General features: G+C 44.3%; 1 protein-coding gene across 3 annotated transcripts in view; it reads left to right on the top strand.

Annotated features, from left to right (window-relative positions):
- Positions 1-25,490, top strand: part of Mapre2 (microtubule associated protein RP/EB family member 2) — a 149,605-nt gene that overhangs the window by 98,802 nt on the left and 25,313 nt on the right. For all 3 annotated transcript variants that reach the window (XM_052741645.1, XM_052741646.1, XM_052741644.1), the window contains 2 exons: positions 9,339-9,484; positions 14,364-14,577. In XM_052741645.1, coding sequence (XP_052597605.1) covers positions 9,339-9,484; positions 14,364-14,577 — 360 coding nt within the window. The remainder of the gene's footprint in view (positions 1-9,338; positions 9,485-14,363; positions 14,578-25,490) is intronic.

Below are 25,490 nucleotides of genomic sequence, written 5' to 3' on the forward strand. Positions count from 1 at the left end.
AGAGCTGGTCTCCTATAGACTCCCATATCCCAGCACTGTGATTACAATCTCATGCCACAGTACCCTGTTTTTCACATGGGTTTAAACTCTGGGCCTTGTGATTGGCACTTTCCCAACTGAGCTGTCTCCTCAGCCTCACCACTGAACTCTTAAACCTTAGGTTTGTGTCTGTGGAGAGATTTCTGCTGACCTGCTGGAAACAGAACCCAGTATTTTGCAGTATCACTTCCCTCTTTAGTGAGCCCTGATTTCCCACAGGGACACTTCCTCCAGTAGGACATTTGGACTTTGGTGGCAGATGCAATCCTATAGGACCATCAGTTCCAAGAGTGACCAGGCCAAATACAAAAGAGATAGCAGGCCTCTGTGATTGTAGTCTACAGACAGTCTCGGAGTCGATCATGCTTTATTATGAAAGGTATTTTAATTGTCAATATGTGGCTGTTGAGATGACAGAAAATAGTTATATCGTTAAGTATGAAAATGTCAGGAGCTCAAAGAAGAGTGTGTGAAAGTAAGTCACTAGAGATGAGAGGAGCCAGTGCCCCTGGGAGCATGCAGCACTCGAGGGCCCCTCTGACATAAGCCACAACAAAAGATGGGGAGGCCAGAAGCAAGAGCGTTGGCAAGTATCTGAGACATGGGAAGGTGAAATGTCACTGTCTTCTAATTAGCAGAAACTTCAAGTAGCCTTTAAAAGAGAAGTCGATGACAGCCTGAGAGTTAGATAATCATCTAATTTTAGAGCCGAGTGCTCTGTCCAACCCTGACGTTTGGCAGATAAGAATATTGTTGGCTCAGACGTGTACGATGACATGTCCCAACCTATTGAGGATGGTGAGGGCTTCGGAGCCAAGGGCCAGCTTCTCCTCCTCTCTTGCCTACATCCTCGCTGATAGAAGCCTAAGAAAGCATATTGTTGTTTTAACAGTCTGTTTACCTGTTAGGATTCCTGTAAGGAGAGATACGATCACTTCAGTATGTCCATCTGATAAAGGCTGTAATTCTTTCCCCCTCATCAGTAGTAAGATTAAGGGAAAGCTGTAGCTCAGTCCCTCAGTGACTAGGCACCACTGCCTAACAGTCCCTTGGCCTCTGGGAAAGTTGGATGGACAATTTGGGTAGCTGCTTGTGGCTTGATGTTGTCTCTACAGATCATGTTGCATTTCAGGAAATAAACTGTGAGATTTGTTTTCAGCGGTAGAGGTGAGGGAAGAGGAGTAAAGATAGGAGGACAATAGGAATATAGAGATGAGATGTTTATCTTATATACACACTGTGTATACTTAAGATGAAATGCTTATGAGTCTATAACATTGAAGTAGATTTACAGTATGTCCAGTCTAATTTTCTGCTGTATAAGAAGCAGATGCTTTAGTTTGCTTTCTATTGCTGTGATAAAAACCATGCTCAAAAGCAACTAGGAGAGGAAAGAGTTTATTTGGCTTACATTTCCATGTCACAATCATTGAGGGAAACCAGGGCAGGAACTCAAGTGGGAACCTGGAGACAAGAAGAGACCACGGAGGAATGCTGCTTACTGGCTTGCTCCCTATGGCTTGGTCAGTCTGCTTTCTTAGACACCCCAGGACCACCTGGCAAGGGTGGTACCACTCAAAATCAGCCAGGCCCTTTCACATCCATCATCAGTTTAGAAAATGCCCCCATAGTCTTGCCTACAGCAATCTTCTACAGGCATTTTCTCAGTCGAGGGTCCCTCCTCTCAGACGATTCCAGCTCGTGTCAAGTTGACAGAAAACTAGCGAGCGCAGACGTGTAACTGACATCCCGACGGCAGCTTGAAAGGCTCTGCTGGATGTTGTGCCATGCCTCCATAATCTCAGCATGTGGGCGCTGAGGCAGGAGGATTGGTATTCAGCCAGCCTGGCCTACACAGCAAGACCTTGTCTTAAAGAAAAGCAGTTCGTGTGTTCTTTTGTATTCCCTTGTAATTCCTCTTAGAATCATAATGTAGAAAAACTTGCGAATTCTTCGAACCTTTGAGCTTTTACTTGAAAATGATATTTCTAAGAAGACACACACACATACACACACACACATACACACAAATAAATAAATAAATAAATAAATAAACAAACAAATAAGTAAACAAATAAGTAAATAAATAAGACATAACAAACAAAAAACCCTACAGGTCAGGTCAGAGTTTAATTTCTGCTTTGCTGATTAGCTGGTAATGCCCTGAGCTTGTCCCGAAGTTGATAAGATGATGTAATCATAAAAACACATCATAAGGGTTCTGTGAGGTTTTTGGATGGTGAAAATCCATGTGCAATCACTAACAGATTTTATGTAAGTATGGGTGTTGTACCTTGTATCTCTGGTATAATATGCCCCATAGCTGTGTTGTTAAATGCTATTGAAAATTTCCATCTAAAGGTGCCCGATTGCTTTGGTGCTTGTTCTCCTCTTGAAGTCTAGGATCTGGTGACCAAGAGGCTGTCACATGTCTTGTCATCTCACAGATGAACAGTGCCAATCTTAAGTTCCCAGATCTTACACATATGACTGTTCATTTTGAATTCCTGTCCCCAAACCTGTTGGTCCCATGTTTTTTTTTTTTTTTTTTTTTGAGACAAGGTTTCTCTGTGTAGTTTTGGTGCCTGTCCTGGATCTCGCTCTGTAGACCAGGCTGGCCTCGAACTCACAGAGATCCACCTGGCTCTGCCTCCTGAGTGCTGGGATTAAAGGCTTGCACCACCACCGCCTGGCCCCCCGTGACTTTTGATGGTAGCGGCTGAGACCGTTCTGAGGGCTTCAGGTTTGGTTGTAGCCTAGTACTATGGGAAAAGCAGGGTTGTTCCCTTTATTTCTAGTGATTTCCAGACTCACTTTCCTAACTCCAGGAGCACATTGAGCCAATGGGTTCTCAGGACAGCACCTTATAGCCAGCCTCTCTCTGGACCCCGCACCCTCCCATTTGATTGCTTTGATCTTATAGTTACATTTTCTGAAGGCTTGGTCTCTTACAGAGGAGACTTTTCATGACAAGAGAGGACAAGGGTTGTTTCAGGAGTCACTCAGTGAGGAGGCAAGATGAGGTGTGACCCAGAGCACAAGTTTCTGATCAGATTACCATTTGAGAGGAACCTTGTTTGGTTTATGCCATGGTGAAAGTTCCTGTCTCCAGCTGCTCTTAGTGGCCTCAGCTGACTTCAAGATACCCTTTTCATGATGTATTATCAGTATGTCCCTTAAAAGATGCAGGGAAACCAAGACCTGAAGGTGACCAAGTGTACACACCCAGCTGTGATAGCAACATGGCTTCTGCGTCACTCCCCAAGCCAGCTCAGGATCTCCTCCGACTCGAGAAAAGCTGATGTGTCGTGACACCGAAATTTCCAGGCAGCACGAAGGTGCTCAAGTGACATGCCCCTTCGACATCAGTTCCTACAGAGCAGTTACCCCTCTGCCTGATGCTCACGTGGTTCTGAAGTGCACTGGAAGGCATGAAAAGCTTGGGCTGTACAGGCAGTAAATTACTCAGGATTCCAACCGAACCATTTATTTTTAGCCTCAGTCTCAAGCTTCTCAAAAATATGAAATGCTTCTCAACTTATCTTCCCAGGGTAAAGGAACCGTGGTAAGAAGGTAATACACAACGCCGCAGACAGCACACTTGTAAATACGCACATCAAATCCTGAGTGTTTGTGAATGTAAGCCAGACTGCAGGGAAGGCTCAGCAAGTGGGAATTATTCCAGAAATGCAAAGAATTCAGAACTAGAAAAATCAATGGATATGATTAGTCATAGCAAATTAAGGGAAAAAGATTTTTATCTCTTTATAAAAATAGTAGTTGATAAAATTCAGTGGAACTTAATTACTAGGAAAATTTAAGAGGATTTCCTTAGTATTAAACATCTGTGGCCAGTAACAGACTTGGGGGAAGAACATAGTACGTATGTGTGTGTGTGTGTGTGTGTGTGTGTGTGTGTGTGTGTGTGTGTGTGTAATATTGGTTTACTTGAGATAGAGTTTTTCTGTGTAGAGCTGGCTGTTCTCACTCTGTAGACCAGGCTCACCTCAGCTCAGAGATCTGCCTGCCTCTGCCTCCTGAGTGTTGGGATTAAAGGTGTGCACAAGCACTGCCTGAGTAGGACACAGTACATTCTGATTAAGTTTCAAGGTTACATTCTCACCAGAAGTGTATAAAGGTTCCCTTCTGGGCACCCTTACCTGCATTTGTTAGGATTTGCTTTCTTAATGATTATATTCCGACTGGGATGAGATGGAATCTCAGTGTGGTTTAATTTGCATTTCTCTGATAGCTATTGAAGTTGAACATTTTTCATACATTTATTGGCCATTTGTACTTTTATCTGTGAGAGCTGGCTGCTTATTTCACTAGCCTACTAACTGATTGGGCTGCTCACTCAGCACTACAGAACATCCCCTACACACTGAAGAGAAAAATAACACATCCAGGAGGTTACAAGAAAGAACAGACCATGTTAAAATAGTGGCTAAGCAAAAGAGGACTATGGAAGCACCAATCAGATAGCAGAAATTAATATGCACCTTTAAGATAATTGATGTTAATGGTCTCCAGTCAGCATACAGACTAGCAGTCAACTAAGAACAGGATCCATCTATTCCCTTTAAGAAATGCACCTCACCATCACAGACAAACAACCTTGAGATGAGAGTGATAAAGGACATACAGGGAATTGGAACTAGAAATCAAATGAGTGTCACTGACTGTCCTAAGGTGGATCTCCATGACCTTAGGTTAGACAGTGTGAGTGTGGATCTCCACCACCTTGGGTTAGACAGTGTAGGTGTGGATCTCCACCATCTTGGGTTAGACAGTGTGGGTCTCCACCACCTTGGGTTAGACAGTGTGGGTGTGGATCTCCACCACCTTAGGTTAGGCAGTGTGGGTGTGGATCTCCACCATCTTGGGTTAGACAGTGTGGGTGTGGATCTCCACCATCTTGGGTTAGGCAGTGTGGGTGTGGATCTCCACCACCTTGGATTAGGCAGTGTGGATCTCCACCACCTTGGGTTAGGCAGTGTGGGTGTGGATCTCCACCACCTTGGGTTAGACAGTGTAGGTGTGGATCTCCACCACCTTGGGTTAGACAGTGTAGGTGTGGATCTCCACCATCTTGGGTTAGACAGTGTAGGTGTGGATCTCCACCACCTTGGGTTAGGCAGTGTGGGTATGGATCTCCACCACCTTGGGTTAGACAGTGTGGGTGTGGATCTCCACCACCTTGGAGCAATCAATGGTTTCTTAATCGTGATAACAGAAGCACAAGCAGTTTAAGGTTAAATTGGATTAGTCCACAGTTTAAAACATGCACTTCTGGTGATCCCGTCAGAAAGAACCCACAGAACAAGGGGAGTGGGGAGTATTTGCATATCACGTGTCTGATAAGGGAACTGTGTCTCGAACATAGAATTCCTACAATTCAACAGAAGTGTAGCTCAGTTTAAAAACAGGCAAAGGATTTGCAGAGATTCCTCCAGAGACAGTATACAACTGGCCCAAGAGCACTTTCCGAGGATACTCAGTGCCATAGTGATTAGTGAGATCCGCCTAAACCCAGTGCACCTAAACCCATGAGGCACCCACTGGGACAGCTGGGCTCCAGCTAACAGACAAGAGTGAAGAACATTGATGAGGGAAAATAAGATGGTGTGCCTGCTTTGGAATACAGATGGACTATTCTTCAAGATGTTTATCGTGGAGACAGCCCATGACTCAGCACAGATTCCCACCTCACAGCCAATGAAACATATGTCACCCAAGAACTGACAAATGTTCTTGCAGCTTTACTCAGTAGTCCCCCAATGGCCCAGATGCCCACTGACTGATGGATGGATTGATAAAATATGGTGTATTTATATAATGAAATGTTATCTTTAAAAAGGATTAGAGTGCCGGTGAACCTTGAAAGGTTTTTCTGAGTAAAAGAACGAAGCTCAATGGTCAGAAAGAATGATCCCCTTTATGTGAAATCTGGGGAAATGCAGATAGACAGAAAGTCAGAAGAGGGACAGTTGCCAGCGCGGAGGGGACGGAGAGCAGAGAGTGGCTGGCAGTGACTGTGAAGTCTGTGTGTGGTGATCAAAATCTTCTGGAATCAGATGGCTAGTACTGGATTTACAGTCCTGTGACTATATTGAAACCCACTGACCGAATCACACTTTAAAAGGCTGCGTCTATGAGTTACATTTGAATGTTATTTAAAGGCTATTTTCTGTATGCCTTTTAAATTCAAAACTACGCCAGAAAGGTAAATGAATGATATTTTTTTTTAATCTGTGAGAGAAGGGAAATTATTGTTCGTTTGGTTGCTTGGTTTTTGGTTTTTCGAGACAGGGTCTCTCTGTGTAGACCAGGCAATCCTGAAACTTGCTCTGTAGACCAGGTTGGCCTCAAACTCAGAGATCCACCTACCTCTTCCTCCCAAGCGCTGGGATTAAGGGTGTGCACCACCACCACTGGCGAGAGAGGAAAGTTGTAAAACATGGGATCTATTAATACAGAACACAGAGTTTAGATAACTAAGAAGATAGGACTATCCCAGGAACAGATTTAAATACACAATTCACAGTCTAAAAATTACACATTTAACAATATGATAATACAAGTATGAATACACATATATAAGAAAATATAGATATGTCAAACATTCACTCTTATTTTTAGTTTTTAAACAAAAAGTATTAATATTAACAGCGATGAGACTTTCCCAGATTTCTTGTATCTTGCATGTTGTGACAAACAGAACTGACTCTTCTGTCACTTCACAGTGCTCCAGACACATTGCTGTCACAATGACAGACTGTGTCTGTATCTCTCTCCATTCCCTCCATTTGAAGGAGACAGAAATGTCCATAGCGAAGCTCAGTCATGGGCCTGCAACCTTAGTGGGGAGGCAGGAAGAGGAGGCTCACCTGTATTCAGCTCTTGGAGTATGAGGTGGGGCCCTGTGGCATCCCTCTCAGTAAGAAGGCACCCAAATGAGAGGAGTCAAAAATGACAGATTTCCACTAACATTTGGAATGCCCAAAATTAGAACCATACTTTCTATCAGAAACCAAAATAAATTCCACATGGATCCAGAATTCGAATGTAAAACGGAGAGCATAAAAGCACTCACAGAAACTATGCATGAATATTTATGATCTTGGTGGAGGGAAGTTGCTAAGCATCATGTAAATACCAGAATGCCATCAAAACACTGATAGAGAATATTAAATGGCCCAAAGGACCTGAGGTGTGGTAGATTGCTCGCATAGCATGTATAAAGCCCTGGGTTTGATTCCCAGCACCACAGAAACGTATACATAAAAATAGAAATAATTGCATTTAGAAGGTATTGTCGCATTTGAGTAAAAATAAGTAAATGTATAACCCCACCCCTGAAAAGATCAGATGGTATATGCCACAATTCAAGCAGGAGTTAGCTACCACTTGGGTGACAGATACTAGAGATGTTTTTTTCTAACTTTCCTCACTGTACTGACCCCTACCCCCACCCCCCCAGCCAAAGTGTTATTTATTTTTAAATTTGAAAAGTGGAGCATCTGGATGGTTAGTTCATGAGAATATGTAACATCTGAGTCTTCAGAGGTAAATTCAATGCTAAACTCTAGGAAAATGAGGCTAGCTTTGCAGAATGGGTCAGGGGCAGCGCTTCCACACGCCTACCTGTGTGATTATGTTGCAGGGGGTTGGAGTTTGCTCCATCTGGTGACACTTTTAAAAGGACTGGATAATTGAATGCCCCCCCCCACCACACACACACACACACACACACACACACACACACACACACACACACACACTTCTGACGTTTTCTCTTACCTCCCCAGTGTTTGGGGTTTGGGTTTGCTATGCCTCGTCTTGTTTTTAAGAGAGGCCATCTGTGTAGGAAGAAACTCCTAATTCACAGTGTTGGCCTCTAAGGGGAAGCCAGATGCCTCTGCCTCATCTTTCGTTGCCTTACCTACAAAGAATGAGTTTGCGCAGCACTTCCGGTTCCACGGCCCTTAGGTTCCCAGCATTGTGTCTCCCCTTCTCTGGGACTCCATCTCAGTAGAGGATTTGGCATAAGACATTCAGTGTCCTAGCCAAAGGGGAGTCTCGCACTTGAAAGACAGGGCCTCCCAGAAGCCTCGATGATAAAGGATGAGGGAGGCTCTCCCTGGTCCAGAAAGACTAATCAATAGCATGTCATGGAAAGAGAGCAAGCTATCTGGAGAGAAAGCAGAAAGGAAAGTTTGCAAGCGTCAGGCCACTTGTTCCTGCTCTTGGCACTCAGTGGCTCTTCTTCTGAGTCAGGACTCATTATGACAGTTTCTCGAGTTAAATGTCCTTAATCTTTACTATTCAGATAAGAGCCAAGGAAATGCCGTCCTGCTGGGGTTTTTCTAGCTGAGATTAGCATGTTTCAATAGTTCTTTCTTGGTGTTTAAAAGTGAAAACCTTTTTGCTAAGACAGTCTCTCCTGTCCAAGGGGTGTCCTAGTGGACATTTCTGCATACTTTTCTCTCGATTGTAAACAGCATGACTCTGAGCACCTATGTTTTTCGGGTGACCCCTGGCTTCCTCCTTTATGCTAAAGAGGGAAGCCTGTTGCTCTTGGACTGGAATGGGATTGGCACGCAGCTGCTTCTGGTATTAGAAGGCGTAGTGATAACAGTTTCCAGCCCAGTCACTTCACAAGATGGCTATAAAACAGCATGAGCATATGTCTTTGGGCCACAAATCCCATGAGAACCTGTGTACCGCTCTCATAGTTACATGTTCTGTGCTTTTTCTTCTTAAATTGACTTTGATGACAGGAAGCAGGACAGTAGCTAGATAGAAGAGAAAGAGTGTGTCCCTTTCCTCTCATAGAAATAGCAAGATTCTGGGGGTTTTGTTTTGTTTTTTGAGATAACATTTCTCTGTATAGCCTTGGTACCTGTCCTGGAACTCGCTCTGTAGGCCAGGCTGGCCTTGAACTCACAGAGATCCACCTGCCTCTGCCTCCAAAGTGCTGGGATTAAAGGCTTGTGCCACCACCAACCAGCTGAAGCAGCAAGATTCTTACCATGGCTTCTTTGGCATCAGGGGAGGATTCCTCAAGTTGGTACTGAGAACTGGGTACACAGTGGCCCTGACAGGTGCTGTACTGCTGAGGTGTGGTCTCTTCCCTCCGGTACCCATCCCTTGCTGTTGAGGAGGTGGAAGTGCAAGGGTAAAAGGGACATGTGTGCAGGACATGTCTGCTGTGTATCATGGTGCCTGCAGTCATGACCTCCGTCACATCTGGGTGCAGTTGGACTCATCCCTACCTCTCCTTGTCTTTTTTTTAGGAGCAGCCTATTGCCAGTTCATGGACATGCTCTTCCCAGGCTGTATTAGTTTGAAGAAAGTAAAATTCCAGGCAAAGTTGGAGCATGAGTATATTCACAATTTTAAACTTCTGCAAGCATCATTTAAACGGATGAATGTTGATAAGGTAAGTCAAATGTACTCTTTTCTTCAGAATTGCTTTCAGTATTTTACTGTTTTTAAATTATGTGCATGTGGGTTTGTACACATAAGTGCAGTGCCTGTAAGAGGCCATTGGATTCCCCAGGAGTCAGTTACAGGTAGTCACTGTAACCACCCAGTGTGGGTGCTGGGAATTGAACTCCGGTCCTCGAGAATAGCACTGCGCATATCTTAGCCAGATCTCCAGCACGCTTACAGTAGCGCACGCCTTTAATCCCAGCACTCGGGAGGCAGAGGCAGGCGGATCTCTGTGAGTTCGAGGCCAGCCCGGGCTACCAAGTGAGTCCCAGGAAAGGCGCAAAGCTACACAGAGAAACCCTGTCTCGAAAAACCAAAAAAAAAAAAAAAAAAAAAAAAATGAAAAAGTCTGAGAACATATCCATGAGGGATCTACTTAGATATCTCACCATGTGGGGGCCTGTACATACATAAAGAAGCGCCCTGACTTCCCCCATTTGCCTGTGAGGTTTTAGTTTTAAGAAATCCTTAACCCAGTAGCCATTAGACAGAAGCCTCTTAGCAGGAGTCCTGAATGTTATAGTGGTGGGTTGTTAGCTTTTCCATGTAGCAAATTAGAAGCTTGGTGTTTACCAGATGCCTCTGGGATTCTTTGGGTTTTGTTCTTTGGAAAAACAACTTGTTAACAGGGGAAACCATCCTGAGTTTGAGTCTCAGTCTCGCAACTGAAGCAAGTTATGTTTTCTAGGTGTCTAAACTGGCTCCTTTGTGAAAGAGGACTAGGGTCCTCCTTTTCCTCATGGTTATGACACAGTAATGAGGAGGTGCCTATAGAAGTGTCCAGCATAGTGCAACCCTCAGATTCCAACATCCGTGAATGCCGCTTTCTCCTTTGAAGTATCTACTGTGTTACAAATGGAAATGTTGGCCTTCACATCCTTTTTCCTCCCAATAAGGGACTAAGGGGCTGAGACTCACTGGTCTCTCTCTATGAATGCTGACTGCTATTCAAATGTTCACTTACTAATATGTGTTCATTATTTTGGTATTTATCTTAGAGTGAGTATGACTGGCCGTGTCTCTTAGAATGAATAAGCATGACAAAACATGAATTTCAAACAAGAGGGAAAGAGATAAACCAGCAGAAGAGAAACAACTCTTTTTTTTTCCCCATTTTTCTTTATTAAGAAATTTTCTAATCACTCCACATGCTATCCACAGACCCCCCCTCCTCCCATCCCCCAGCCCTTTTTCCCAAGCCACCCCACATCCCCACATCCCCCAAATCGAGGTCTCCCATGGGAAAGTAAAGCCCAGCACACTGAGCCTAGGCAGGTCCAAGCCCCTTCCCACTGCACCAAGGCTAGAAACAACTCTTAAAACAGTATTACTAAAAAGAATAAATAGGCCACAGGATAAAAATAGATACTAGGTTATAAGAGATAAAGGTGAAAGGAAAGTTTAGTAATTCAGCCCAGTTCACGCTTCCCCAAGTAAGAAGCATTCATACCAGAATGTTGAGAAAATCTGGCTTCTTCTTTTCTAGGAATGTTTATTTTAAATTGTATAGTCTTAGCCAGGCGTGGCAGTGCACACCTGTTAGTCCCAGTTACTTCTGAGGCTGAGGCAGGAGGATTGTTCAAGCCTAGGAGTTTAAGAACATCCTGGACAACACATGGAAGACCCCTTTTCAAAAAATGTTTCTCGCCGGGCGGTGGTGGCGCACGCCTTTAATCCCAGAACTCGGGAGGCAGAGCCAGGCGGATCTCTGTGAGTTCGAGGCCAGCCTGGGCTACCAAGTGAGTCCCAGGAAAGGCGCAAAGCTACACAGAGAAACCCTGTCTCGAAAAAAAAAACAAAAAAAAAAAAAAAAAAATGTTTCTCCGAGAAATCATCACTTTTATTCCTTTTGCTGTGGCTAATCTCCAGGTAACTCTTTCCCGGCACCCAGCTAGGCAGTCTCTCCTTACTTTTAAGAGTTCAAGAGTCTTTTTTCTTCCACTTTTAAATCCACGCTTGTACATTAGAGAGACGAAACACCTGTCCATAGGTTTCTGGCTGGAACTTGCTGTGAATCAGTCAGAGAGGTTTGTGCAGCTTTTTATACGTGAACACACAGAAAATGGCAGAGCTAAGGATTGTTGAAAAATAAGTTTGGAATGGCAGGAGACTGGCCTTGGCCTCACCAGCCTGCCAGCCCCAGGAGCATCAAGATGCCGTGATGGCCCAAATCCCTTGGAGACACAGTGTCACGTACCCATCGCGTCTGTCATTCCCAGTGTGTTAGAGGGCTCACTTGAAGCTATACCCCTGTAAGCAGGAATGCAAATTAAGTCAACAGTAGTAAGAGCTGCCGGGTACCACCGTCATGCAAAATCCTCACACAGCAGACAGGTTGCTTCGGTTGTTCATGAAGGACCTTGTGGTCCAAGTCACTTAGCAGTTACCAGTCAGTCTCTCTGAAGGCAAACAGTAAAACTCAGAAGACATTGACCAGAATAAAATATCCAGCCAAGTCAGTGAAGTTCGAACGGGGCAGGAATTCTTTCAGCGAGAGTTCAGGGGAAGTGAGAGGAGGGACATGGCAGCCCCCGAGCCTCCAGGACCAGAAGCAGCTCGATGAAAAATGTCCCTTCCAGAAACTTCTCTTTATTTTGTTCTGCACCTGTATCGGTTTCTATTGCAGCTGCACGTAAACATTTTTGGAAAATATGTCACTGATGACTTAGCTGAACATGTGGCCCAAGGTGCTCCCCTCACTTTTTCTTCTTAAGAAAAAGTTGATTCTTAGGGGCTTTCTGTTCTCTTTTTCAGTGGTTTCATTGACTTTTGAGATTATAATATATCAATTCCCCCTTCTTTTTCTTCCCTCTAAACCTTCCTATGCTCACCCCTCCTTGTTCTCTTTCAAATTCATGGGTTCTTTTATCAGTCATTGTTGTTCCTTGTACCAGAAAGTGCCATGCAAGTTACCAGAGGAGGGGGGCGACCAACACCAGAATGGCTGGTGACCCTGAGAGCGCACTAGAGGCATGCATGCTTTAGAGGTAGCCAGCAGCTCTCTCACTGGACTTAAGACCCTTTCAACAATAAGAACATCATGCCTGGTGCAGGAAACCTTGCTGACTCCTCAGAGCTAGTGAAGTCAGTGATCGCGAGATCCGACAGCCACCATTTGCTTTTTAAAGTGTCCCTGTTGGCTCTTAAGACCATCGATGGCATATGGTTTCCAAGGTGGCAGAGCTTTGCTCCGGGACAGTCCCTTCAGTTTCCATTCATGCTGTCAAGCTAAGAGCTGTGTTCCCTGGACACTGGCCCCCTGTCTGAGTCCTGCGCATACACATGCGCATTCTGACTCATGACTTAGTTCTCTCGCTCTCTCATAGTTCCCATTCAGTTGTCACCAGTGATTGAAGAAGTGAAATCTAGTAATTGTGCCATGTGGGAAGCATGATGATACAATTCCATTTTCCTACAAAAAAAAAAATAGTGGCCCACTGAATAAGCTAAGTAATCAAGTCACCTCCCCCCCCCCCCCCCGCCTTTTTTCGTTTGTCATAATTCCAAAGGTTCCTGTGAGAATAAGCAGGGAATCCTGGCTGACTCTGAGTTGTAGTGGGAAGGTTATTCTGGAAAAGGTGAGCTTCGCATCTCTGAAGCTGATGTGCATGTCCTGAGCCTTCTTCGTGTGCTCCCATGACCCCCTTAAGGAGCCTCTCCCTCTCTCTGCCTCTGCACTCCCGTGGAGCCTCAGCTCCTGGGCCCTGCACCTTGTTAGTTGGGATGCTTGTCACTCTACATTTTAATGAGCTCGGTTCCAAGTGACCCATTAACTCAGTATCCATTGTCACTGATCTGCCCCTGGTCGTGTACTCTGTTTGGTAGCTATAATCCTTATAAGGGTTTATCTCACCACAGTTGGGCCAAGGGTTTACAGAGAAACAGGAAAGTGCTTCAACTTTGAAACAGTACAACATCATCAGTACAACAGCCTGAATATTTTGTGGGGAGATTGTTAAACTATAAATATCGTATCCACGAGAGAAGTCCCCTATTTTGTTTTCTGGTTTTGTTTGTGGGCTTTTCTGAGATGAGGCCTCACTGCATAGCCCAGTTTGGTCTCAAACTCATAACCCTGCCTTGGTCTCTCAAGAGCTGGGATCACAGGCACCTGCTACCACCAGACCTGGCAGATCACGCCCTCTTCACAGCTAAGGGTATTCCTTTTTAGTCATTCAGGAAGTATTACATTTTCCAGGACAATCCACTCTTTTTTTTTTTTTTTAAGTCAATTCTTTAAATAGTTAAAATTGTGTTAATTCTAGAATACTGCTGAGAAGACAGGTATGGAAAGAAGCCAGTGGTCAAGAGCTGTAGCCATGGGGTCAAAGAGACCCAAACTTGAAAATAGTATGTAGAAAGCTGACTCCCAGGGTGTGATTAATAATCCTTTGGAGAAATGGTCCGCTGAGATGCTGAGACCATGAGAATAATAAGCATGTGGTCAAGAACTGTAGCCGTGGGGCCAAAGAGATGGCTCAGTGGTCAAGAACTGTAGCCGTGGGGCCAAAGAGATGGCTCAGTGGTCAAGAGCACCTGCTGCTCTCACAGAGGACTCTGGTTCAGTTTTTATCCCCGACACCTGGTCACCCACAGCCACCTGTAGCTTCACTCTCAGGGGATCCAGCGACCTCTTCTGGCCTCAGCAGGCACTATAAACACATGGTGCCCATACAGACAAGCAGGCGCACACACACATGCACATAAATAAATTTTTAAAATTTTGCTCACTAGAGGACTGCAGGCAAGCAATTCTTGGGATATAACTGTATAACACTCTAAAGAAACCTGGGCTTTGTGACTTACGTAGTGACCTGACGTTGCAGGTAATTCCAGTGGAGAAGCTGGTGAAAGGGCGTTTCCAAGACAACCTGGATTTTATTCAGTGGTTTAAGAAATTCTACGACGCTAACTATGACGGGAAGGAGTATGATCCTGTCGAGGCACGGCAAGGGCAAGATGCAATTCCTCCCCCTGACCCCGGTGAACAGATCTTCAACCTGCCCAAGAAGTCTCACCACGCAAACTCCCCCACAGCAGGTATGTCGCTCTCCTTGCAGGGAATGGCTCCGACCCTCCTGTGCTTCAAGTCTGTGCTCGTAATTGACAGTGTTTTCATGCCTTTGAGTGGTTCTCAGTATTGTCTGTCCACGCTGATCTTTCCGTGACCCATTTGTCATGAGTCTTGAGTTCAGATATTAAAGAGCCAGAGCCTCACATGCCGTGTCTCTGGCTGTTAAGATAATACCCTGGAGATAGGTTTCTTTTTCTCTATAATTTTTCTGAAAAATTTTAAGCAGTCTATTTAGATTTTTTTTTTTTTTTTTTTTGGTTTTTTGAGACAGGGTTTCTCTGTGTAGCTTTGCGCCTGTCCTGGAACTCACTTGGTAGCCCAGGCTACCTATTTAGATTTTGATTAAAATATTTTTACTGCCTAGTAGCTGGCAAGACAGACCATAATATGAACTGACTTGTGCTCTTACGTGTGGATCGTTTTCTATAGGCATGCAAAGGAAATTAGTGATCATTTTTATATGTTACTATGGACCCTTCATTTATTATGCAGCCCTGTCCTAGAAAGGGAAACCATTGAGGATGTGTGCCTAGAAATTTTAGGAGTTTTTTTAACTTTTGTAGATTAAAAAAAAAAAAAACTCTCTAAAATATCTTAGAAATATCCTTGCCATGAACAGCCAACTTTACCAGATAATGTATGCTCTTATGAAGTGGGGTCACTGTTATACCTGCCAGTTGTGTGCTAGACCGTTCACTAACAGTGAAACTCTCAGAAACTTTCTTCCATCCCAAAGGCAGAGCCCATTGCTCAGATCATTACAGATTTTTTTTTATTTCTTCCCAGCCTACTTAGTCAGTATGGATTAGGCATGATTAATACTAGACACAGGTAGCTTTATAATCATACTTTTCCTCACTACTTACAAACCTTTTCCATCTTTTCTTTCTGAATTCATAGCTATATCCCAAGCAATCTGTATCCCTTGGAAATCTGACATCTTCCAAAGATTTTTGAAATATTTGTTTGTTTGTTTGTTTTAAATGGCCGGGCGGTGATGGCGCACACCTTTAATCCCAGCACTCAGGAGGCAGAGGCAGGTGGATCTCTGTGAGTTCAAGACCAGCCTGGTCTCCAGAGTGAGTTCCAGGACAGGCTCCAGCGCTACACAGAGAAACCCTGTCTCGAGAAACCAAATAAATAAATAAATGATTGTTATAGATAATAAGATCAGCATTATACTTACCAATAACATAGTAGAAGAAAAAGAATACATGTCTCTAGGAACTATTTAGGAAGCAACAGGATTAGGTTTTGGTAATGGGTGGATCCTGGAGTGAGCAAGCGAGCTGCCGAGTGTGACTTCTCGGCGTATCTCCCACACTTGGAAGGATGAGGCTATCATCCAGGAAGTGCTAAGAGAGCTGGATTTGAGAAGAAATTGTATTTATTTTAACATACTGAGTTCGGGTTTCTTTGCAACATCTAAAAGACAATCTAAATAACGTGTGTGTGTGTGTGTGTGTGTGTGTGTGTGTGTGTGTGTGTGTGTGGTTCGAAAGTGTGGACAGGAGATAAATAAACAGGTGTGAGTGTTCCATACGCTGAAGCTGGAAGTGAATACAGAATGACAAGGAGAGGGTGCCTTCAGAAATTCCTAACAGTTAGGGCTGAGTAGAGGAGAAGAAACTTTCCTGGAATGCAGAGAAGATGCCAGAAAAACGAGAAGGAGCTAAGGAGTGGGCTTCAGGGAGGGAGACAGAGTGATCCAGCTTCTGCCTCTGCGGGGAGTCAAGGCAAATGAAGCCTGAAGAGTCTGTTGGATTGCTCAGCTTGAAAATCATTCATGGGATGATGAGACAAGGAGTGGATTAAGGAATGAGTTGGATAAAAGACTCTGAGTGACGGTCCAAGTCCAGGTTTGGAGTGAATGAGCCGCGCAGATGAGAGCACTGAGCACAGCTCTTTGGGAGTTAGACACACGTGAAGGGAAGGAGCCTTTTTGAAAGGATGACCACGGACAAGAAAGTCAAGAGAACTCAAATCATTAGTAGTGTGTGAAATTGCATAGACCTAGAATATTTTTCTTTCTTCCACAATCATGCTGTGACCTTAATTTTTTTGGCCTCAGCTCCAACACTTCTCTTCCAAACAGAACTGCAGTATGTTGCCTTGTCCTCATTTTCTAAGAATTCCCTCATCTGTGTCTCACAGAACAAACAGTAGGAAGTTTCTAGAAAAAGGGTCATGAATATTAACTGTGGAAATATAATGTACAATGAAACTTGAAAATAGTATGTAGAAAGCTGACTCCCAGGGCGTGATTAATAATCCTTTGGAGAAGTGGTCCCCTGAGATGCTAAGCACTGGAGTCTGGATTGCAGCAATTGAACAAGGCCAGGTAGGGTGTGGAAGTAAAGAAGATCCAACCTTTAACAACTGTGTCAAGGATACAGGTGAGGAGAATAATAAGCACGTGGTTGTTGTCAGGGAGAGAGAAGCTTGAGGAGGGATAGGAGAATGGCACTCTTTGGTGTTTGCTTTGAAGACAATGCAAAATTATGTAGCCCTAAGTTTTCTCAGGTCCCGCCCGGCCCGCATTCCTGAGTTCCTCTGGTCCTGCCGGCCCCCGTGGTCCCTCATCAGCTTATAAAATAATCGTTGAATAGCTTAATATTAATTACCGATTTCGTGGCTTATGGCAGGCTTCTTGCTAGCTAGCTCTTATAACTTAACCCACTTCTATAATCTGTATGTTGCCACATGGCCGTGGCATTACCTGTCTGCTGGCATCTTGCTGCTCCTTCAGCAGTGGCTGGTGTCTCCCCATCCTCTCCTTTCTTCTCTCTGTACATCTGCTTGGATTTACCGCCTGCCTCTACGCTGCCTTGCCATAGACCAATGCGGCTTCATTTATCAACCAATCGGAGCAACACATATTCACAGCATACAGAAAGACATCCCACAGCAAAATTATCAGATTTGTAAGGTCAGAGAAGAATCTCTGATGAGCCAAGGGTGAGAGAAAGAGGCAAGATTCGAGGGTCATGACCCTGAATGTGAAGGAGAAGATGAGGTCAAGGGCTTAGGGGATTAATGGGAAAGGGAAGATGTGTTTGTCTGGAGCAGAAGTGAAGGGAGAGGTTGGATGAAAATTAGCCACAAGGAGATTGGGAGGCAAGTTTCATGCAGTTCACACTGGTCACCTGCTTTTGTCAGCGTCCTTCATCAGTCTAAGACTGATGTTGATGGCGTGTCCGCAGGACTGGGAATTGGGAAGCATGTGAAGTGGCAGGACTCGCTGAACCCAGGGCACGCTGCTGTTTCCCTTCTTAATGTCGTTTTTTTGTAGCTGTTACTGGTGGACAGATGGGCTTTGAAATCCAACTGCATTTTTTGAAATTCTGATAATCAACCTCAGAATACTTTCCTTCCACAATCATAATGCATCTTTATCTTTTTTTTTTAACCTTCTAACACATCTACTCCTCCACCCAGAACGAGGCTACACTGGCCAGCCCTCTCACAAAAGCTACAGATGAATTTCTGTGGTTTTGATAGAATGCTGTGAGCCCAAACAAGAAATCTGTGTTTTCCAGAGCTTAGCCTCTCAGGTGACAGAACTTGGGAAATATATGAAAGTCAACAGTTCATAAATTTGATTTTCTTTTGATGTTCCAGAAGGCAGTGATTTCTGATACTGCTCCCATGCCTTGATGGTGTTTATTTTGTTAGTCTTGTTTAGGAAGGAATGTTATTTTTCAGGAGGCAAATTCATCATCCCTCTTTGATCAATTGTGTCCTGAATATTAGACATTGAGGGGCAGTAAAATTTTACTGGAGAAGAATTATCTTAAGACATACATTACATGTGGGATATAGTTTTTAAAGACCACAATGGGAGAAAGACCCCTAGAAGACTCTGACTTTCTTGAAGTCCTGCATCCAGATATTGGGAACATAGCCAAGAAAATAAGTCAAATGTTTCCGGAAAGTCAGGGGAGGTGCTGGAAGGATTGTTTAGAGAATTCATGCACTTTGGCCAAGGTTTCTAGGGACTTTTCCAGAGTCTGTGCCTTTTTCATCGTGGCGTACATATAGTAGAACACGAGGATATCAGTTCCCAGCACATGACCTATTAGGGCAAGATACACAGTACAAACCGCAGTGAAAGCTCTGAGTCTTAAGTTGGGAAGTTTACCAGAGTGTGGTAGCCTGGATATGTGTTTCAAATCGAGCTATTACACGAGTCCCACATGTGTGGGTGAGTGTGATGTAATGGGTTTCAGGGTTCTCTTAGAATTTTCTGTTCAGAGCACTGACCCATAACCACTATGATGTGATCTCAATGCATATGGTAGGAGCTGTCCTTCACCTAGGACCACAAGTCTGACTTTCCCGTTCTAGACTTGGGGTGAGTTGAAGTGATTGAGGAAGTGAGTGGCGGCCTGTCTGGTGCTAGATCAGTAACATACAGACATTATTCTGATTTCATATTGAAACCGTGATCCTTCCTAAGTATCTCTATCCTGGGAAATAAGTAATGGCTTATATAGTTGAAAACAGGATGGGGGCCGGCACTTTGGAATACTTGACTTATTTTGCAGTGCATGGATCTCTCCTCACGGATATGCCTTAGGCTGATTTAACTGGCAGCTTCAAAGCATCTTTGACAAAGGGAGCAGATAAGAGTGGGGGAAAGTGTTGTAGAATGTCCATGTAATGGTAATTGAGAGGACACTGTCTATGCTAGCAAGGAAAGAAAATCCTGCTTTTACAGTGTCCATGCTGTGTGTAGCCGCACACCAGAGATGATTTCCTGTATTAAATAAATGTTCTCCACACATTTGGTGCATTTTTTTCTGAGAGCATGCTAGATTTCTCTACCATTTCAATGCAGATAAAAAACTTTTCTCCTAAGGACTCAAAGAAGCATAAAGTTGGTTGGTATTTGTATAACTGGGCAACTTACCCCTACTACAGTATATACAACTTTAATATAAACAGGTTTCATATAAGGGTGAAAGCTGCCAGGTCATATCCACTCTAACTACATTTTGAGGAATTGTGTTGTCCATAGATTTTGGCCTACCACCCACAGCCATGTGTTTAAATGCTCATATCACAGTGATAGCTGTCTGTTAAGTGTGTGCAATCATCCTGAAACATAATGTTCCTAAGTGCAATTGCCCTGATCCTACCTGCAATTCAATAGCAGTCTGAGGAGGCAGGCTTTATATGTGAAGACTTAAAAAACTTAAAAGGAAATTCAACATTGTGGTTTCTATAGCAACTCAGACACATTGCAGATTCACATACGCTAATATATTTAAATCAGACTCCCAAATATAAATATAGTGCGATAGATTTAGAGTTGCTATGGGAATTGAGCTTTCTCTCTTCCTGAGAGACCAGTGTTTCAGCCTTAAAATCGGGTTAGGAGAAATGCTAGAAAAGTGATTTCAAAACAGAAGGTACCTGGGCAGTGTCAATGAGGTGTCTGAATAATCTTCATTAAATCCATAGATGTAGATTTTAGCAAATCCTAACAGTATTTTTAAAAAGCTGTATTGAACGTTGAGCACTCCAGGCTGTCAGTGCAATCTTAAAATGTGACTGTGTTTCTCCACTTATTTCCTTAGCAATGTGTGAGCATTGGTTGAGCATCTAAAATCTAGACAGACACCACTTCTCACCTTGGGGGAAAGAAAAGCTGCCTTTCCTTCACTGTGTTTTATGTTAGGCTTGTTTCTTCAGAAAGGTAGTGAAGTACAACAGTCACGGTGTCCCTTTTAGTTAAAGTGTCACATGCCTTTGAAAAGAACGTGTTCTCTTCATTTGAACAGTGCTTTGCATGTACGTAAAGCCAAGGTGTTTGACGGTGTGCTTCAGATTATCTGTGGTTTAAGGGGAGGGGCTTGTCTGTCTCAAATAATTGTTGCAAAATCATTTTTAGTCTTTCTACATTGATTGGGAAATTGCCTGTTCCTCACTTTAATTGTTTCTGGCTTTGATTTCTGTTTTTGAAGGCTCTTTTCCTAGTGTGCGTGTGTATGATTAAACCATCCTATTGACTGGACCTACATTTTTGAAACTACTCTTTGTCTTAAAATAGCCAGCACTGCTGTCTTATATTGATGGTTTGAATGCTCTATCTTTCTTTTTAATAAGGTACATACCCACCTATCAGTGTCTTTATCTGGAAAGTGTGCCTTTAACCACTGTATGATTGGGCCCTGCCTTTGGCCTCATTTTGGTAATCTCTGTCTTTAAGAGGGACCAACCCATTTATATTTAGTGTAACTAATGGCCTCTTGATTTAGAGCTGATTAGTTTCCTGGTTTTCCCTGTTACTAAAAAGTTTACTTTTTATTTTACCATATTCAATTTCTTCATTTCTGAACATTTGAGTTCCACACAGTCTTTAAACTCAAGAACATTTAACACTTCTTATAGTGACAGGCTGTGTGGTAAAGTAATGTTTAGCTTTCCTTTTTCTGTAAAGGTCTTTACTGTGCATTCATTCCCAGTATTTTCATGAGACAAAGCATGCCTTCGAGTACTCCAAAGATGCTGTGGCCTCTAAACAGGAGTGTGTGACACCCTGTCCCCAAGCTCTTCTCCTTATCTTTCGTTTTGTTTTAATTGTGATGCCTGACCGTGCATCACAGTGCTCCTTAGGTATAGAGCCGCGTTTCTGTTTCCCTCTGCTCCCGCGCTCCCGGCCCTCACCATCCTTCTTCTCCACTGGCCTGCTCCTATGAAGACACTGTTACATTGTGTTACATTGTTACATTGCTAAGCTGCATGTGGTTGTTCCTTAGCTATGGAAAGGCCTGGAGAAAAATGGAAAGAAGCCCTCTAACAGCTCAGCTAATTAAATTCCTACTCTCTGTTAAGAAAGGGTATCAGCAGTGTGCTTTCCATTATACAAATGTCACATCAGAGATGAATAAGAGATGCCACCAGGCATCGGGATTCTTTTCTTAAAAACTAATCAGGCCTGTAGTTTTCTACCGTCTGTGTTCGTTTCTATCGTTAAGTAGCATAAACTTGGCTTACAAACAACAGAAATGTATTCCTTGCAAACCGGAGGGCCAGCAAGTCCAAAAGCAAAGTGCTAGGAGATTGGGTGTCTGATAAGGACCTGCTTCCCACGAGCATTCTTCATGGACGATTCCTCCCACTGCGTCCTGAGATGAGGCAGAACTTCTCAAGGCAAACTCGCTTGGGCCTCTTTTCTGAGAATGCTGCTGCCGTTCCTTTGGTCTCTGCCCTCATGACTTCACCTCTGAACGGCCTCAGCTCTTAGGACTGTCGTATTGAGGGTGAGTTTAAACATACGAGGGTGAGGGGCTGAGTAACAAGGTTTTACAACACGGCGCCTATAGAATGGTCACAAAACTACAGCATAAGAGCAAAACTCCGCCAGCCCACACTCTGAGGATATCCACGAGCAAGGACTGGGGAGTGTCAGGCAGGAGGAGCCTCCGGCGTGTCTCTCTTTTCTATGCGAGTTTGTTTGCTTGCTAGGAGGGCATTCTTGATAGGTGATATGAGTTCAGTTTATTTATTTACTTTTTTAAATTATCTGGCTTTCTTGAACCAAAGTTATGTACATCGTTTTCTTTAAAACTAGATGTTTGGGAACCCTGGGGATGAGAAGCTGTAAAGTGTTGTAGCGCTGTTGTCCTGTAACTCTTCAAATCTCAGTCTACCATGAATTGAACTTTTCCTTGAGCTTTGGGGAAGTATTTAAAATATAAAAGGAACATGCATATCCATGGGCGTGTGCGCAGTGAGCACCCTGCCCTAAGCCTTCCATTCAGTTGAGCGTCCCAACAGCCCTAACAGGTGGGTGTTGATATAAGCCTCGTTGTGGCATCTAGGAAACTGGAACCAGAGCTGCAGTAACTTGCCAGCATCACTTAGGCTAAGTGAGGGACATGAGCTCTGAGGTGTGACCTGATTCCAGAACCCTGGACCTCCTCTCTGGGATTCACAGACACAGCCTTGGGCTCTGTGTTCTCCCCTGGGCTCCACTCCGTTGGAGTGGCGCTCTAAAGCATCCCTGTTTATCTCTGCAGTCGTTCTGAGTGAGAAGAGACACGGTATTGTACCACATTAATAAATACAGAAAATGTTAAGTCCCTTATTCCTGGATGTTTATCTCTGGTTTCCAGATTTTTCCATCCAAATACATCTCTGAACAAATGGTATGAGGGGTAGTGAAGTAAAGAATAAGCCCCATAAACAAAATTGGCATAGAGTTCTGTCCAAGAGGCTGGTGGTGCTCACCCCCCCCCCCCCCAGCCATCTTGACTGTTAGCAAAGCATCAGGTCCCCTTATAACCAGTGTGGGTTGTCCTCACATAGACACTCCCTGGATATGTTGAAATGTGTGTTCCTCTTCACGGGCTGGCTGGCCCTTGTCTCTGTAGGCATACTGTAAGGTGAGATTTTGCTTTTCAGCTTGACAGTAAACCTCATCAGTTCTCAAAAGAAAATGGGGTCACAGTCACCCTTGGAGTTACTCTTGTAATTCCATAAGCAGGCTACGACAGCGTGCCTGTGAGCCTGTTTTTATTCTAAGTGTCCTTCTTAGTCATTTGGTGTGTTGGGCAAAGTAAAAAGCAGTGTGTTTGTGTGTGTGTGTGTGTGTGTCATATGTATATAGTGTGTGTACACATGTGTGCCACAGCATTATAAAGAGGTGAGAGGGCAACTTTTAGGGGCTCTCACTTTCCACCTTGTTTGAGGCAGGGTCTTCCGTCTGCCTCTCTACTCCAGGCTAGCTGCCCCGTGAGCTTCCAGGCAGCTCTCCTGTTGTCCGTCTCTCTGCAGGAATGCTGGGTTACAGATGCACACGCTGTACCTGGCTCTTCCCACGGCTTATCATCAGTTAGGGTCATCAGGCTCATGCAGCCAGCGCCTTTACCCAGCTTGCTAGCCCCTAAAAGCAGCGTGTAGCACTTTATATAGTCTCTTTGGAAGGAACAGCCTGAACTGCAAGCCGGTTCTGCCTTTTAGTCATTGTTTGCCCACTGGCTGACACAGAGAGGCTTATCTGTCTGCTCAGCTTGAGTCACCGCTATATTCGTTGAGCTCAAGGAAGATGCGGCACATTTCAGTGTCTGTCCAGCTGCTTCCTTCGCCTGCAGCGCACCTCACTGCAACTTGGAAAACAACCCAGTGTCTGCACAGCAGCTCAGAAAATGCCAGAAAACAAACAGTTCCTATTGCTTTGGTCCCCTGTGGTTTTTTTTGTGACAGCTCTGCTTGAATCATATTCATTCATATGGTCCCGAGGTATTGCTGAGGCACGGTAAGGGATTCTGAGGGTACACAGTGATCCGAGCAAGACCCATGTTTTTGGAGGAGTTGCTGTCTTGTGAGGGAACCTGCCGTTGGACATACGAGGAGAGCATGCTCAGGGAGTATTCGGAGGAAGCCCCCCTGCACTGGCTTTGCAGCCTCTACAAAGGTTTTCTGGGAAACGAAAACCTCAGCTGAGATTTAAGGATGAGTTTAAAGGTTAGCCAGATGAGAGGCATGGCCAAGAACATTCCAGACAGAATAGAATGTTGAGGTCCCAAGAAAGTATGTTTGGTTCAGTGAAGCACAGGTGGTTTTGTTTGGATGTCTTGAGCCATGAGGCTGCAGAGGTAAACAGGTCCCTTGTTACTGCTTTAAAAAAAAAAAAAAAAAGGAAAGGAAATGACAAAGTTGGCAGCTTAAAACAGCATGTGTGTTGTCTTACAGTGCAGCACAGCTCAGCTGGGCTCTCTGATGTGGAGCCCACAGGGAGCAACCCAATATCCATGGGGCTAAGATCTCATCGGAGGCTCCCTGGGGAAAGAGTCACTTGTATTGTTTCTTGCTTCTATAGGGCTGAGTCTCTCTGACTTCTCCCCATAGGCCACTCTTGGTTGGAAGTCACTGGAACCACTTCATGTGGGCCTTTCCAACAAAATGCTTACTCTGCAGCCGCTCCTTCTCCATGAGCAGGAGGAAAGTCTGCCCAGTGTGTCTGCTACCAAGAGTCCTAAATATAGTGACGTAATGGTGGGAATGCCTTCCCATCACCTTTGCCGTAGTCTCTTGGCCACGCCCCCCCACCATGTTCTAGGATGAATATTACGCAAATGTGTCAGCACCAGCAGACGGAGATCATTGAATGGGTGTCATGTTCAAGACTGTTTGTCACAGAGGTTCACAGAGCTCACAATTTATAATGTGGCCTGTTGGGAGCCATCGGAAGGCTAATGCAGTATTTGTTCTGCCGTACGAGAGCATATATAGAAGGGGCATGCTTACATGTAGCTTACAACTTCACTGCTAGCTAACTGTGGAGAAGAGGAAACAGCAGCCTGAGAAAGTGGTTGCACTGTGTGCTATCGATACTTCAGGGAGATATAGTCAACACAGTACAATGATTAGTGGGATATGGAAAGTGAAGGGAGAAGGAAGTGTGGGCAACTAACTGTTAATGCACATGGGTGATTGGCTTGGAAGTTGGTTGGTAGAAGCAGCAAACCCTGGTACAGAAGCCAGATGCAATAAATGAAGGAGACTGGGTAGCTGAAGTGTGCTCTGCCCATGGTCTCACTTCCTGAGCTCTGACTCTTTTCTGGGAAGTCCCGATAAGATTGTGTTACTGGAACCCAACAGGCTTGCCACCATCAGAAAAGGGACGGTTGTGTGTCAAAAGGGACTCAGGCTGAAACTAAAGGGCAGCACATCTAAAGTAACTAAGGACGGAGGTACCCCAGAAACGGCCAGCTTACTTCATAAGCTTCCTTCGTAAATGAGTCCTGCATGCCAGAAGTACAAGCGGCGCCCACGATGGTGTCGTCATGGAAACGCCTGTGTGTCTTTATTCTCTGTGGGCTGGCTCAGTCTGCTGGCTCCATCAGCCACTCCCTTCCCTGGTACTGTG

Source organism: Peromyscus californicus, unplaced genomic scaffold (assembly GCF_007827085.1).
Source record: "Peromyscus californicus insignis strain IS unplaced genomic scaffold, ASM782708v3 Scaffold_17__1_contigs__length_78620276, whole genome shotgun sequence".
Lineage (NCBI taxonomy): Eukaryota > Metazoa > Chordata > Mammalia > Rodentia > Cricetidae > Peromyscus > Peromyscus californicus.